This window comes from Calypte anna, chromosome 7, assembly GCF_003957555.1.
Source record: "Calypte anna isolate BGI_N300 chromosome 7, bCalAnn1_v1.p, whole genome shotgun sequence".
Lineage (NCBI taxonomy): Eukaryota > Metazoa > Chordata > Aves > Apodiformes > Trochilidae > Calypte > Calypte anna.
The window spans coordinates 36,443,937-36,460,064 of NC_044253.1; the positions used below are offsets into that span (position 1 = coordinate 36,443,937).

The 16,128-nt window shown below is 43.2% G+C and overlaps 1 protein-coding gene across 3 annotated transcripts in view; it reads right to left on the bottom strand.

Annotated features, from left to right (window-relative positions):
• The window catches only part of BMPR2 (bone morphogenetic protein receptor type 2), a 94,192-nt gene extending 78,451 nt beyond the window's left edge, over positions 1-15,741 (bottom strand). For all 3 annotated transcript variants that reach the window (XM_030454747.1, XM_030454746.1, XM_030454745.1), the window contains exon 1: positions 14,990-15,741. In XM_030454747.1, the coding sequence (XP_030310607.1) occupies positions 14,990-15,065 (76 nt within the window). In that variant the 5' untranslated portion in view covers positions 15,066-15,741. The remainder of the gene's footprint in view (positions 1-14,989) is intronic.
• Positions 15,742-16,128: the final 387 nt, after the last annotated feature.

A 16,128-nucleotide genomic window follows, 5' to 3' on the forward strand; every position in this document is an offset into this window, starting at 1 on the left:
TGCTTCAAGGGAGAGAGTCTTTGCAAATGTATTTGCAAACTCTGAAGTTTCTAGCAGTGCACATTTCTGGAAATAACCAATCTCCCAGCAAAACATGCAACAATTTCCAAATCCAAACTCGTATGGCTTGTTATCCCATAGCATGAAATAATATGGGCAGAACTAGAAATACACAAATTATGTGTAGAAATATAGAAATTTGGGTAGGAACACACAGATAATCCAGTGGCTACCAGACAAGCCTACAAGTGCTGAAGTCAAGCAGCATTTCACCAAACACAACTGAAGATGCTTTAGGCAAGCCACTCTTTGAGCCTCAACTCACCATTTGAACCATGAGCAGATAACACAGCCACATCTCACCAGGTTCTGCTCCCTGCTTCTGGCACTCAGAATTCCAACTCAGGCTGAGATTTCAGTTGTTTTTGAGCATTTGTGAGGACAGCAATAGCAGGGAATACTTGCTTTAAAGAAAACAAAAGCTTTTAGACGTTTCAGTAAAGCAAGTGCCCATCCCTGGCAAGCTTTAATTTTTCAGGTAAGAAAGGACTACCTGGAGTTCCAGTATTTAACTGAATAGGGAGATTCCAGTCCTTCAACTGTCTGGTTTCAAGAGATAACTCAGCTACTTCAACAGCTAGTTTGTATTTGTATTCAGCAGTATTTAGAGAATTGCATCAACACGTGTGCATGTGTCATACCAACATCAAAAGCCAACCACTTAGCTTCACTAAGCAGCCTACAAAGACTTTCAGCAGAAAACAATCCCTCTCTTTCCAACCTTTCCCAGTGACTAACTCAAATTTTATTTTTTTTTAATATGCCTAAAGAGGTCTTTATTGCCTAGGTCTTGTGAGGAGGATTCATTCCTCACACCTGCCTAGTGCCTAGAGCTTCAGCCATTCAGACAAGAGCAAAATTAGGAAAGTTCATCTCTAATTATGTTATCAAGCATTCCTGAACCTCACCCACATTTCTTGTGCTTCCAAAGAGTGATTTATGGAAATAACCTTTTCCATTACAGATCTCTTACCTGTTCACTTGTGAAGCAATTCCACAGCATACATTCTTCTATTTTCATCTACTATTCATTTGCATGCCAGAAGAGATTTCAATACTTTTAATTCTACTGTACTTTTTTGTTACTACATTCTGAAATCTGCCACCTAGCTGGCATGCTTTCCCCACAGTAATGAAACTCCAGTTCAGTGTCCATGGTCCCTTCAAACTGCTTTTATTATGGCAATAGTGTTAAGCTTTGGCAACGAGCATAATTAAGCACATTCAGGAATTGCATAACACTACATCCTCTTTTTTTGGAGCTTGGATGCTGAGGAGTCCCAATTGTCCAAAGATGACTCAAAATGTTGTCTCTCAATTCCCAAGTCACTCATTTTAAGACCACAATCATCCTGGTTGCTGTCTCTCACACAAGGAGCCTTCAGGAAATTTACAAGGTACACTATTAGCAAAAATAACACCTGAGATGAAGGGAAATAAGTTGATTAGAGGGAAAAAATAGCCACAACTACCTTAAAGTTTTGTCATAGTACATATAGTTTAAAATTCACCAAACCACAGAGAAATTGGTGATATCTGAGTAAATGGATAAAATCCACTTTTCTTGATTCAGATAGAAGCCCACTGGATTCCCTCGCCTTAGTTCCCCCTAAACTCACTAGCTGAGATGTGAAAAATGAACAGCTTCAGAAAAAGGCAAGAGAAAACACTCTCAGTGTTTCGTATGCTCATTTAAATATCCTTTTGTTGCAGAGTTTCTCAAAATCTGCAGAGAAGGCAGGGCTCAGAGCAATTTTTATATACTAGTGTTGGACACCAAATCATTCCAGAAACACAACTGGACAATGCTCAGGCTCAAAGTCCCTCCCCTCTCTCCTGCACAGGCAGAAGAGACACCTGGAGAACCTCTGACAGAAGGTAGGGAAAAAGCTACAAAAAACCACACAGGAAATACACAAAGATGAAGGAAAGAAGAGTAACAAAATTTCAGCAATGTTATGTCCCTACACTTAGGTTTTTTTGAGAAAAAAAAAAAAACCACTGTTGAAAGAAAAGGTTAAAAAAATGTTCTGGGATGGCAATGAAAGAAATCCAAACTGGTGGACATCAATGGACCAGCAGCCAGCAGCCCAGAGATCTGTTCCCCTTTTCTAGTGGCTGCTAAGCAACAGCAAGATACTTCATCTCCCTATGGTCCTCCTTCCACCCATCATCTGCAGTCTGTAAGCACCCTGATACAGCTCCTCATTCCAACCAGTTAGGCCTCAGTGCTTATTTTTCTTTTTTTAAGCATCTGCATTGCAATGGGCAGTGGTATGCAGAGCACAACTTCTCAAAACATAACTGATGTCTCAGAACAGAAAATCCAGGGGATGAGACTTGTCTCCAGCTCCCAAGAAACAACAACATTTATGGCAACTTAGACAACTGCTTAGAGGGGAAAAGCAGCTATTTTTAACTATTTTGCTTAGTGGCTGCACTTGAGGGAGGCTCCCATTTCCTTTCCCTGCCTTACGTAGCAGCCCTAAGTACTATTTCCTTTACCCTCAGCTGCTTTTACAAAATATCTGGGCTTGTAGCTTGCAACAATGCACTGTCTTCAGTCCTGTCCCAGGTTCAAAGCAAACTCCTTTGCTTCCAAACCAGCTCTGCCCTGCAGAGCTGCAGGCAACTTTACCTTTGAATGCATTTATTTCTGGTCCATGCAGAAACAGCAAAGCTGAAGCAGGGAAGGGCCTGAGCATGAACCAGCAAGCCAGGAAGGGGATCCAGAGGTAAGGTGCTGGTGCTCCTCCTGGTAAGAGCAGAGAGGATGTAGGTGTGCTGTGCTGCTTGAGCACTGCTACTTGGGCTCATCATTTGCACTCTATCACACTATCAGAGGAGCCTGGAGAGACAGCACTGTACAATTTGTCAGCTCCTGGTAACAAAAAACCAAGTATTTGGTGGATCATTAGAGGAGTTTTGAAGCTCCTCTCTAGGAATACCATTGCTAAAGACCTACTTAACTTGCTTAGTTTAATTTTGTTTATTTAAAAGCTATGAGAGGTTTATTATCAATGCTAATACCAGTCTTCTGCACTCCTTAATACAACTGGATAAATGCTACCATATGCCAGCAATGGGGCAGGAGAGAGGAATTCCATCTTCTTCCTCAGATGGAGACATTTGAGATGAGGACAGTCTTTGTATTCACATTTGTATACATCTGGTGAATAAAAACCGGAAGGATAGGAAGGGCAGATCAAGCAAAAGCTACAGCAGTTCTAAACTAACTTCCAAAGCCTGATCTCATCAGTCTTGGACAATACAGCTCCAAACACAAAGATGAGAATTCAAAATAATTCTAGCAGAACTATAAGGAAAGGTATCAGCTATCACACTGATTACTGAATAGAGATCTCCAAGACAGTATGATGATTTTCTTTTTGAACTGTCACAATCTCCCCTCCTCTCCTGCCCTATGTCATAGTTGACAACACGGAGAATAATTTTGCTTTTCTTCTACACACAGCGAAAAAACATATTACCAGTTTGCCTTTCAAAAGCCCTAGAAGCCTCTAATAAACTGCACAATAGAAGAAATACTTTGGAAATTTGTGGCATGGAATCTACATACTCCCTAAGGGCTGGAATAGCCCTTAACACCATTTTACCCAAAATGCCCTCCTCCCCAAATCCTAACCAAGGCTTCATGTGATTCTACCAAAAGCATTATTTAAACACGTATCTCAAATTGCTTCCTTAATTACTCACTCAAGCTCATGCATGTTTAAAAGAAGTTTAGCAGCTGAGCCACCTCTCCTGGGCTACCCTGAGCCAAGTTTATGTAGGCAATGACTGTCCTATACTGCCTCTGATCTCACCACACTGCATTTCCCCCAGAACAAATTATACATTCACAGAGGATCTGTCATCTGCCAGTCAAGATTCTGAGAGCTTGTGTTCTGCAAGGCAATAAAGGCAGAAAAACAAAAGAGCCCCACTTTCAGAAAGCATACCAGAAGAGTCAGGGAAGCTAAGCATTCCTTTAGGGAAGAATAAACTTCAGTATTTTGCACTTCCTTTATGCATCCCAGTTGATCTGAGCACTTATCAAAGATCTCTTTTTAGTAACATGATACAACTCGTTCCTCTTCATTAAAGAGGAGAAACACATAAAACAGCAATTCTGAAGTTTAAATAAAAATGTCTTTTTTACAATAACTGAAAAAAGGGGAATAAAGAAAACGAAGAAGAGAGCTTATCAATAGGGAAGCACACACGAAGAGCCACCTCTGAACTGGGGATATGTCATCCAAGGGGCCAAGAGGCAGGAAAGTCTGAAACTGCAAGATTCTACTCTCTATGGGAACATGAAATTACCCTTTTTTCCACCAAATGAGGCAGAGATCCTGCTGAGAAAAACACTTAATAAAAGCTGTCACAGTTATGCAGGAAGCCACTAAATGAAGGTCAGACAGGTAGTTAAAATGACTTTTTTTTGTTGTTTCGTATGACTGATTTGGTGTTTGATTTTAATGCTCTGCTTTTTGGTAATTCTGGTTTTACTAGTGAAAACTATGGGATCATTATTCATCCTCTGCTGAACACAATGTTTGCAGCTTCTCTAAGTGCTCCACTTGGATCTCAAATGGTGCAAGGATTATCATCTGCTGCTCATGCAGAATAATTGATAAGAGACAAGAAAAGGTGTTCACAAACCCAGCCAAGATAAAATACAAAACTACACTGGGAATTCACTTAATTTATCTTGCAGCAACTTTGCACGTGCATGGACTCAGCTTCTTTCCAAAAACTGTCTTATTGCAGGTTTGGAGCATGCACACAGGCAATCAAAGTAAAGCAGCTGGCAAACTATTTCATTTCCATCTGAACCAGTCCTGTCCCTTTACAATCTCCCTGCTTGTGCCTCCAGTCAGGGGCATCTGCTACTCACTGTCCTCAAATCACCAAGAAAACCTGAAAAGTACCTTTTTACACTTTCCCCAAGAGCTCCACCATTTTCCTCCTCAGCAGTAATGTCTACATGGAAATCAAGCTAAAATCCAGCAGAACCAATGGAACTGGGCTCAGCTTGTGCTACATAACACTGAAACTTCAAATTCTGATAGCCCTTTGCCTGGAAACCTATTGTGCTTCAGTTAAAGGGTGGAGATGATTCTCTAGTGGTGTTTCCCAATATTTTTGCTAAAAAAGCATACTTCAGCCTTCCTCCCACCTCAATGAGATAATAAGCTTTTCCTTCAGTCAAATTTAATATACTGTACAGCACTTCATCAAGCTATTTCTTTCAAAAATCACCACCCCTAATGAAATGAGAAGAAGCCAACATTCCACAATCCAGACAGCAGCTTTCCAAGTCAAGACTCTGAAACTTCAGGATGAGTATTGCTAGTGATGGCACCCAGCTCTGCCCCGTGCCCTCCACAGCACATTCTTCAGCTGCAAGGTCACTTTGCAGAAGGTGATTAGCCAGCCTTGTTTGGTACAGGGTACAGAATGATGCTCTCCTGCCTGTCTAGACTGAAACTCCATGGAATGCAGCTACCTCTGCACCCCACATTCCCACACCTCAGGGGAGTGAAGCAAGCCCTGGTGTTATCAATGGAGCACTGAAACTGACTGCTTTATGTCATCAGCACACAGGAATTTACAACCAGATTCCGTCAGCCTCCTTTATTATTGCATATTTCAGCTAAAAGTAGTAACTCTATGTGTTAACTGTTATTTTAAACTATTTAGTTGCAATTATATGTTGAAAGCACACGTCAGGAACATAAAGGTAAAATTCACTACAGGCTTGCTTTGACTATCCTAAAAAGAGTAATAAAACCAAAGGCAGAGAAGGGTGGGCAAATCTAGGAAAAGGATCAAGACACAAATATCTTGTCCTGGAATAACACTGGAAAGCACCCAGCCAGGATGTCTAGTTTTATCTGGAAGCAAGGACATTGCAGTCAGCTTACTTCTCAGTGTTTCTTCATAGCTTCAATCAAATGCCAGATTTCCAAATACCTCTGTCAGGCTTAAAGTGCTAACTATAAATTTGTATAAATGAACACTGGAATATTCAGAACACTGGAATACTAAACTGGCTGGTGGGATTACAGCAGCACCTTGTATAACAAGCATCTGAAAGTAGAATATAATTGTATTGAACTTCATTGCCCCAAAGTGATTCTGGCTTTAAGCTCACAGCATGAACAGAAAAATATGTGAAAAAAGCAACACTGAGAGGCTTACAGGTGGCACCAGTTCAGCACAGAAAGGGGAAAGTGACTTTAAATACAGGACATTCACACAAATTTTCATTTTCCCCTCAGTACTCAGATATGGAAGACAACTTAGCTGGCACATTTAAAAAGTTCAGTATTTAGGATTATCTTGATTAACTTTAATTAGAAGCCTGGCTGAAGGCTGCTGATGTTTTTAGTTTTTATGCAGCATTATATGTACAAACCTGCTGCAGGAGTGTTGCAAGTGATTCATAACAGCATCCTTAAAGGTATTTCAAATTCTTCTCTCTGGAAACTGTGGGTTTAACTACATTTTTAGATTTGAAGTTGTCAGAAAAAATACCAGATACACAACAAATGCATGAAGCCTGCCACCAAAGAGGAGCCATAACTCTTCTTGGTAGTGGTAAAGCAACATTTAAACACAGGTACTGTTCATGTGACTTCATAGCCCCTCAGTCACTTGAATTAAGCACTACCTATGAGAAAGCTCTGGTTTTCATAAATAATTACAATTTTATGGAATATTAATCCTCAACAAATGCAAGGAGGTAAAATCATAGAAAGGATTGACATTACTACATTTTTATTATTGTTTCATGACTTGTCTTCCTGGTTTTATACACTCCCCCATATTTTTTCATTCTTTTGCTATGCTGTGTCACATTTGGTCTACATAGTCCTGTGCCCAAGGGACACAGCTTCAATTTTAAGTGCTGTTACATAGGCTGCATCCAGATTAGTAAATTATAATTAGGGTTAAATATTTGTTTTGCACACAAACATTCTATTGCACTGCTTCTTAAGATGAGGGAAGGCAAACTTGCTGACAGCTTCATTAATGGTACTGCTTCCCTGACAGGAAACAATAAAAGCAGAGAAAGCCTCTCTATTTTTCCTTTAAGATACTTTTTAGTTTGTACCAAAAATTTAAGGAAAGAAAATATTTTGTACCTTTTAAATTCTTAACTAAAAACAATGTTAAACAACTGTGGCCAAGTAATTGTGTTCTGTTGCAACAGCATTAACTACTACAGACTAAATAGAACTAGAATTCAATTAGGCCAGATTCTCCTTAGTATAACTAAAAAAAATAGTTATTTAACAGGTCCTGGCAGAACCTGGTTGTAACTAATGAGCGTCGAGTTTACCAGCCTTTTTTTTTTTTTTTTTTCAATTAAGAACAACGAGCAAACAGCTAATTTGCTAATACTGAAATGCTAGGTTTTAGCAGAGAAGTAGATTGATAAGTTTGAATTTTGGTAACATACAGAGGAGGTAAGAATATATATATATATATACATATAATATAGCTAACTGTATATAATATACAGACACACACACATTTACACACATAGCACAGGTCATCTGCACGGTGTCTAAGCAACACCCACTAGAGCTGGGGATTTGTGGATGTTCTGCCTAAAAAAAGTTTCCAGAGACACCCAATGACTCCTGCAGCAGTAGGGTAAATACCCTGCTGCTTCCAGGTCTTTCTTGTCGCTCATTGAGATGCAGGGAGTCACTCTCCCAGCCTGCAGAGCAAAGCAGAGCCGAGCCGGAGCAGCTCCCGCACCGCACCGCCCCGCACCAGCCCAGCCCCGACACCTGCAGCGGCGGCGGCAGCGCCGGGAGAGAAGCGGGAGAAAAGCACTGGAAACATCAGAAGCTGAGACCGCGGGGACATCCTCATTGCAGAGCTCCTGTAATCCTTGCCTGACTGCCACTGGAATGATTTTAACACCGGGAAGACTGTCCCGGGCCGAGCGGCTGCTCCGCACGCATCATGCGGGGGTGCTAAAAAAACGCTGCAATCTGCCCACTGCCATCTTGGCTTTCTGCAGCTTACTATATTGGTTCTGCACATCATCCCCATCTCAGAGACAGCTAAATATAATGAAAATCTATATTTAAGAACTGCTAATCATATAAAAAAACTACTCTTCGGCTAAGAAGGTCTCTCGTCTGCAAATAAATATAGGAAAATAATTTATAGTGTCTAGGCTTCAAACAAATGAGAGAGGACTGGCCAAGTTCACAGCATGCAGCACATACCTACAGCATTCAGCATGTCTGCACCAACATTTTTGCAATTTGGAAGGCACGGGGACTCCAAGCCCCCCAGCCACAGCAGCTTTGCTGACTCCTCTCTGAAGGACAGCACCAGAAGGAAGGATTAAAGCTCAAGTAGGTTCAGCAACAAAGCAACTACAGCAGAACCACTCCCTCGCCGACAACAACAAACACTTTTTAACAGTGGAAAATTACACATATTCCCTGTAACATCATCCATTTAATACAATCATTACTGCAGAAAATAGCTTGAACACAAACCATTATTTTTCTTAATGTAAGTTGGTCAAGTCCAACAAATTTCAGAGCAGCACAGGACTGTGGATTAGCTGAAATACTTGGAAAAAAGTAATTAGGATTCTCAAACATGGATGGTCTAGGAGTTGTGTTTGTTCCACCTAGCTGTACTCATGCTGCTTTGGTTGCAGAAATGAAACGTTTTGTTTTTAACAGCAACCAAGTCAAACTAAGTGCAAGGCAGAGCAGCAGAGCATGTTGAGTCAGTCCTTCTTGTCACTGAACTATGCTAAAGCTGCTCACACCAGGTGAACCTGACCTTTGTGACTTACAGAGGGAAATGTACCTCATGCTAAGAATTATGATCTTCAGAGATGACACTGCCAACACCCAATACTTTGATATTAATTAAGTGCTGCATTCTCTAACCTATAAATTAAGGAGCCCAATTAACATACATGACCTGAGATTACACTTTCAGTCATCCTACTTAAAAAAAAAAAAAGCCTCTTACCCATATTTCATTGCACTCCAAACAGTATATAGAGCAGCTCAAGGAGCACAGATGTAGTATTTGGTTTTGGTTAAACCCAGCAGTGAGAGCTGCTGTGCAGCACTGCCAAACCCAGGGGCTGGCAACAGCCAGGACAGCAGCTCAGGGACCCCCTGTCCCACCAGCTGTGACACTGCCTGACACTTGCTCCTACCCAGAAAGTGACAGTATGTGCCTTTCAGGCAGGTATGAACCCTGATTCATACAAATAATAAAACTATTTTTCATGCACTTCACAAGTGCACACAAGTGTAGTATCCAACAAAAGCATTCATAAAGGCCACAGGGAAAGCCTAAGTCATGGCACAGTTGAAAAAAAGATCGTAGGGAAGTTTAACCTGTGAGATATCTGAACTAAAGCTAAGTGTACACACAGGATAGTAAATTAAATCCAGCTTTGAAAGTCTCAGCAACAATGCATACTACATACTGCAAATTACTCCTAGACACTGAAACTGTGATGATAGCCATTCAGTAAAGTGCTCTGGGTATTGTTTTGGAAGTCCAGTTAAAAAAAGTGCCTACTACATTGTCTCAGAAACACAAATTGTTCCACAAGCAGCAGACTAATTGCTCATGAACATGTCCTTTCTCCCACACTTCTTACCCAATTCTCACTCCTCCCACAAAAGGGATCCTCGGCTCTCTCCCAGATTTCCTGCAGCATGCTGAGTGAGCAGAAGACAGAATTTACTGTGCTTAGCCCAGAACAGTGGATGTCTGCATAAACACACTCACCAGTGTCCCTGGGCTGACTGGGCAGCCACCTGGGAGCAGAGAGATTCACCTGGGCTGAGTTCTGCTCAGCTTTCCCCTGGGGAGATCTCTGCCTTGGAACTGCCTCCCCTATTCAGTTCCTGGTTTCCATGAACACAGTAGCAAATTCATCTCTTTAGACTCTTTGCATCTTTCACATATGGTTTAAATTGACCAAAACAAAAAATTTCATTTGATGCAAACCCAAGAAGACAACTGGGAAAACTAACACACACCAATGCCTCGGAATAAAAAGCCAGCACCACCCAAAAACCTTGTGATTCCTAAACTTAGATGACCGAGGGAAGGGGTGGAGGGTAAAGGCATTATCTAAATTACTGGCTGCCTCATTCGTTCTCACAAGAGAGAAATCTTCAAAACTGCCTCCAAAAATTACTCTTTCTTTTCTCTCCCCCCAGCACAGAACCTTCACCACACAACTGCAGTCCCCCAGAGTCTGGCAGAGAGACACCATCTCTGGCCAGCCACCTAATGTGCCTTGGTTCTCATCCCACTACAAACCAGCTTGGATCCTTCACCCTTCCAAAGCCCTCCTGCCCTGCCAGCCTGCTGGCACACCCAGAGCCATCTCTGCCATCTCCACTCCTGCTCCCTCCTCTGCAATCCAGACCCCTTCAGTCAGGAAGGCACCATCAGAAATCAGAATTTTAAGAACAGCCTAAGTTTTCAAAACCAGTTTTTAAAAACTGCAAAAAACTCAGGTTAAGGCACTGACAGTTAACAGAAGCTTCTCGTGGCAAATTACTGCATCCAAGTTGGAAACACTGAGCTCCCACATAAGAACTCTGATGGTCCCTGGCACTGGTTGCAGGCACAGCCCATGCCACATGTCCCCATTGATCACCACACACTAATTAAGGCACATCTGAAACAATCATGCATTCGAATAGAAGGGAAGAACAACCACTGCTTGGTGCATTATGAAAAAATAGTAATTAAGCCCTGTGACAGGACAGACTACCTAAACAGGCTGTGAAATCCTCTGCACTGGAGGTTTGAGAGATGTTAGACAAGCTTTGCTATCAGTACTGATGCAAGCAGACCATGGAGGAAATAGAAGTTACTTCCAGCATTACCCTTCTGTGAACTTCATTTCAGAGAAAGAGGGAAAAAAAACCCCACCAATATCACCCCTCAAAAAACAAACAGGCAAAAAAACCCAAAACAAAAAAAACACCCAGCAAAACCACACCAATAGTTGAGTATCCAACCTGATTTTCTGTTTTAGATAACAGCTCTTTCATATCACATATTTTTAAATTGAAATTCAAGCAATGAGCAATTCCACCAAAAAGTTTAATAAAATTAATACTTAATTAAATACCTAATACTTAATTTAAAATTAATATTTAAAACTGCAAGCAAGCTATGCACAGATCTTTGCCCTAATCAACATAAACCATCACCAAGACTTATTTAATTCAGGGCATAAACAGTTTGTTCCCAATGAAACTTCACACACAGCTCTGGCTGGGACAAGTTAGGTTGTACTCAGAAAATGACAGCACATGTTTGTGACACAGCCAGCCTGAGCCCAAACACAATATAGCTCCAGGGGCAGTAAGCCACACACAGTTGTTAGGAATAAAACATTTCCAAGGAATCTGACACACCAACCTTCTCATCCCTCTGCTGAGGAAGGCAGAGGAAGGTGGTATCTGCCAAGGAAACACCACCACTTACCACACAGACTACAGAGAAATACTTAATGGAACATAAAAAGACCAGGCTAGGCTGATATTTCAGAAACACCTCAGAACTCAAACAGAAAAATAAATTTCATTTTTAGGTTGCGTCTGAACGAGCCATAAACAACAGATATATATAGCTCTGGCAAAGAAGTAGAGATTGGGGTGCATAGAGGTATTTTTAAAGAGTTGTTGAGTGTGCAAGTTAGAGAGAGTCAGGTACTAACTCAAAACACTGAATTTAAAGAACTGAACTGAATGGCCAAGGAGGCTTTTCCTTGTGTCACACAATTCATATTTCAAACAAATTTCCTTGAGATACTAAAGTAACTTTAACCAGTGACACAGAATTGGATAAAGATGCTTCGGTTCACTCATTTTAATGAATAATTAAGATGATCATTTAAAAAAAATATTTCAATCTCTATCCAATTCCATTCACACTGAAGATTTTGCAACCCTGTTGAGCCACACTGACTTATGGAAAGATTCCCAAAGCTAAGAGGCCATTCTGTTTGCTTTAATTTTCAGCTTATATTTTCCACAAATAATTTACATATCAGACAATGGAATGCTGTCTACCCTGGTTATGCATAAAGAAGGAAAAGTGGTTTAGTATTGCATATCACAGATGGCAAGCAAGTGAAATGAAGGAAGATTTTATCTTTAATATCGGGTACATACAAACACCCAAACAAAATTCTTTAGCAAGAGGAGGGAACAGCTCAGAGGTTCACCAATCACCCCCTCAGGCACAGCCCTCACAAATACTCTGCAATACAAGGGTGTAAGAAAGTGCCTCATAATTCTAAAATATTTAGAAAGAGGTATTATTCCAAGTCATTTGAGATATAAGGGACAAAGTAGTACAAATTTTGTTTTCCAGTATAACTTTTCCAATCCCTCAAATGATTACCCAAGCCTACCAGGAGCAAAGTGCCCTTGCATTTCTCCTTACGAGTTACACGAGTTAATTATGGAGTTACCAGATGGCTGTTAAGATCTGGATCTTATGGAGGAAGCCAGTAATACTTTCCCCCTAATAATCAGAAAATAAGTCTAAAACTAGAAGTTTTTTGTATCTTCAGTTACAAAGGTGAAGGAAGAATCATCTTTCTTCGTTTGCATTCCAGGTTATGAGCTGAACAGTCATCTACAGCTCCACTTTAAGATTTATTTTTTTCTTGCCTTCTTTATGCATCTTCACACCTTTCCTGCCCAGGCTAAGCCCAAGTCTGTGTGGAGCTCTGCTCAGAGAGGTCCAGATACTCTCCTCCAGACACAAATTCACAAACCTGTTATGAAAATACTTTCCCTCTGATGTAATGATTCTGCATTAATAAACACTCAGCTCTGTACACTGCTGAGATATAGTATTCATTCACTAATCAGAACTAAGAATTAATAGGGGTTTTCAGAGCTACAAAGGCAGCATTTTCACTCTGATGGGAGTGTAGAGTTTATACTTTGGGGGAGGGGAAGAGAAGAAAGAGTGTTGGATCTTTCATGAACATAAAAGGGCAGAATTACACATTAGTGTTGCTTCCCCATGTATAGACATTTTTTTTCTGAAATGCAATGTAAACTGAAAGTCAACGATTTGTTACTTCAACCAAAGCTGAAATCATCCCTGTAATTACTTTTAGGGAGGATTAGGACCAGGGTTTTCTAAAATGTGGATTGTTAAAATTTGGCAATTAAGAAATAAATCACAATGGGAAAATAGGTTCCTATTCACCAAAGAACGAAACAAGCTGGCACCGTTAATGCCCTTGTAACAAGGCAAAACCAGAACCGAGACACTGGGAGTGCTGTTGCCAGGTCAGGATTGAGGCAAAACGTGCAAATGGGCTCCTACCCCACCTGCCCAGCCCTTGGCCTGCTGCAAATCCCTCCCTGCTCCTCCACCAACCTTTCTCCTTCATCAGGGCACAGAAATTACCAACTCAGGGGGGAAAAAGCCTACGCTTTCAAAAATCTGTATTTGAAAGAGAAGTTGAGATGCTGGGTATCCTTGATTCCTACATGCTTTAATACAAAGATTTCCTGACCTTCAGAAGTTCCTTCTTCCAAAAAAAAAAAAAAAAAGAAAAAAAGAAAAAAAGAAAAAAAAGGAAAACACTCCAGAAACTACCACAGCGAGACGCTGCAGACAGCAATCTAAAATAATGGCAGTCAAAGGTCAGGATGATACAGGCAACATCCATCTTTTCATTTAAATATCTCCCTGAAAGAGACCTTTTAAAAGCAGAGGTGAGAAAATCAGGGACTATCCAGGCAGAGTGCTGAAAAGCTGCCTCAACACGTGTAATTTACAGGATTTTCCTAATAATAACAAGTATCTTCAACGTTGACAAATATTTAAATTTTCCGACCTCAAAGAAATCTAACATGGAAACTACCTCCAGCCTGCTGGTCACCATGGCAAGACATAGCAATTTTCTTATCCAGATTCCCTTATGAATTAAGACACCTCGGGTTAAAAAACAATGCTAAAAAAAGCAAGCATTGCAAATTGGACCCTCAGTAGTAGGAAGACACCAAAGTCCTCGAAAATGCACACCAGGAGAATGATTGGATTTTAGTGCCTAACAATGCTGGGTGACACTCAGAAGGCCTCAACATGCTCATCTGTCACCCTGACAGAAAAGGAAGGGGCACCAGACCAATACACACCTCTCTGATTCAGATACCACAGCCCACCACCCTGCACATCTGACACCGAGCTTCCCCGCCAAACCAAAAACAGGTCTAGAGAGTCCAAAAACAAGGATGAGGATTCTCTCTGCATATATACTTCCAACTTCTTGTTAAGGGCACTCCTGAAGATCTTTCAGCATTTCGTGTTACTGTTCCATCCTCACAAGTGACAAGAGAAACAGCTGAATTTCTGCTTCAGGTATCTCCTCCCAGAAAAAATCCACAAGCCGGTGAGTCTGTTATGAAACGGCAGCACATGTTTAAGGCCCCTAAAAGGACCGATGCTGATCAAATTTAAAATGGCTGGGCCCAAAGATCCCACGGCAACACCGGCACAGCTCTTGCTGGCCATTAAAATATATATTAAAAATTCCTGCGTTGCCTTACAAAGGGCGAGGTATGCAAAACGAAAAGATTATATATTTTTCCGAAACTGAAATAAGTTATTAGACAAGAGCAGCAGATCTAGGCAAAGCACGGCATCCTGAATGCAGGTCGGGTTCATTTGCACAATAAAGCAGATTTCCTTCCCCGAGACTCTTAGCATATCGAGATTTCAAAACTTTTACCCGGCTCCGCCACCGAAACAAGATGATACACACCACTCTTTAAGGAGACGCAGATGTGCCCAGATGCCAGCGGACCCCACCCCCCTTGCCTGTGCCAAAATGGCTAGTTGGATACACAGCCTGGCTACTTACCAGCCGCAGTGCTGAGCAGCAGGGTGGCACTGGAGAGCAGGAGCACCAGCACAAGGTGCTGCAGTGAGGCAGTCATACCTGGGGACGCCGAGGAGCCAGGCAGGACGAGGAAAAAAATTGGAAAAAAAACCCAAAAAACAAAAAACCCACAACAAAACAAAACAACAACAACAAAAAAATCCCGAAGAGAGGAATCTCCTCCTTCTTTCGCGCAGCCTTCCTCGACTCTCTGGGTTCACAATCCCGTCTGGAAGAGCAAATGGCAGCTGAGAGGAGCCCTCTCGGCTCTCACTCCATTACAGCCGCTGCCTTCATCTCCCGGCAGCCGGCACCGCTCGGCGGGCTCCGGGCAAGCGCCTGCTCCTGCCCGCCCGCCCCGAGGCATCGCCCCCCGCCCGGGCACGGCGGCAGGCTCCCGACCAGCTGGGCACCGAGCTTATTCCCCACGCAGCTTCACGATATCGAAGAAACAGCCCGGGTGAGGCGGTAACATATCCAGGCGCGGTCCCGCGTCTGCAGCAATGTCAGTCAGAGCCGCCGCAGGCCGGCGGGGCACGGAGAACGAGCTCTGCGGGCTGAGCCGCCTCCCGGCCCGGCCGAGCTCTCTGTCTTCTCCCGGCTGCCTCACGCCCCCGGGAAGGCGGCGGCGATCCCCTCAGTCTCTGGGCGGAGAGGCGCGGCCCCCGCTGCTCTCAGGGCGAGGGCTGCGGCGGCATCGCGGCCCATCAGTCTGCCCCGCCGGGCGGGCTGCACCGCGCACCCCCGGCCACCCCGGCGGAGCTGCGGACCGGGGCGGCGGGCGGCGAGGCCCCTCCCGGCCGGCTCCAGCTGCCGCGGCACCCGGCTCCCCTCGGCGGGCAGGAGCGCGGCGCAGGCCCTTCCCTCTCCTCCTTCTCCTTCCCCGAGCCTCCACAGCGCCAGGCAGCCCCCGGCCCGGCCCGCTCCTCTCTCTCTCTCTCCGCTCCCCCGCCGGGGGCCGAGCCACACGCAGTTCGTCCGCGGGACGGGACCGCCTCAGCCCCTCCGCTCTGCCAGCGCCTCGGCTCCGCGCCGGCGAGGGGCCGCCCCGCTCCGCCTCCTTCCCGAGCCCGCCGCCGGCTGCGGGCGGGTGCCCAGGGCGGGTGCCGAGGACCGGAGCC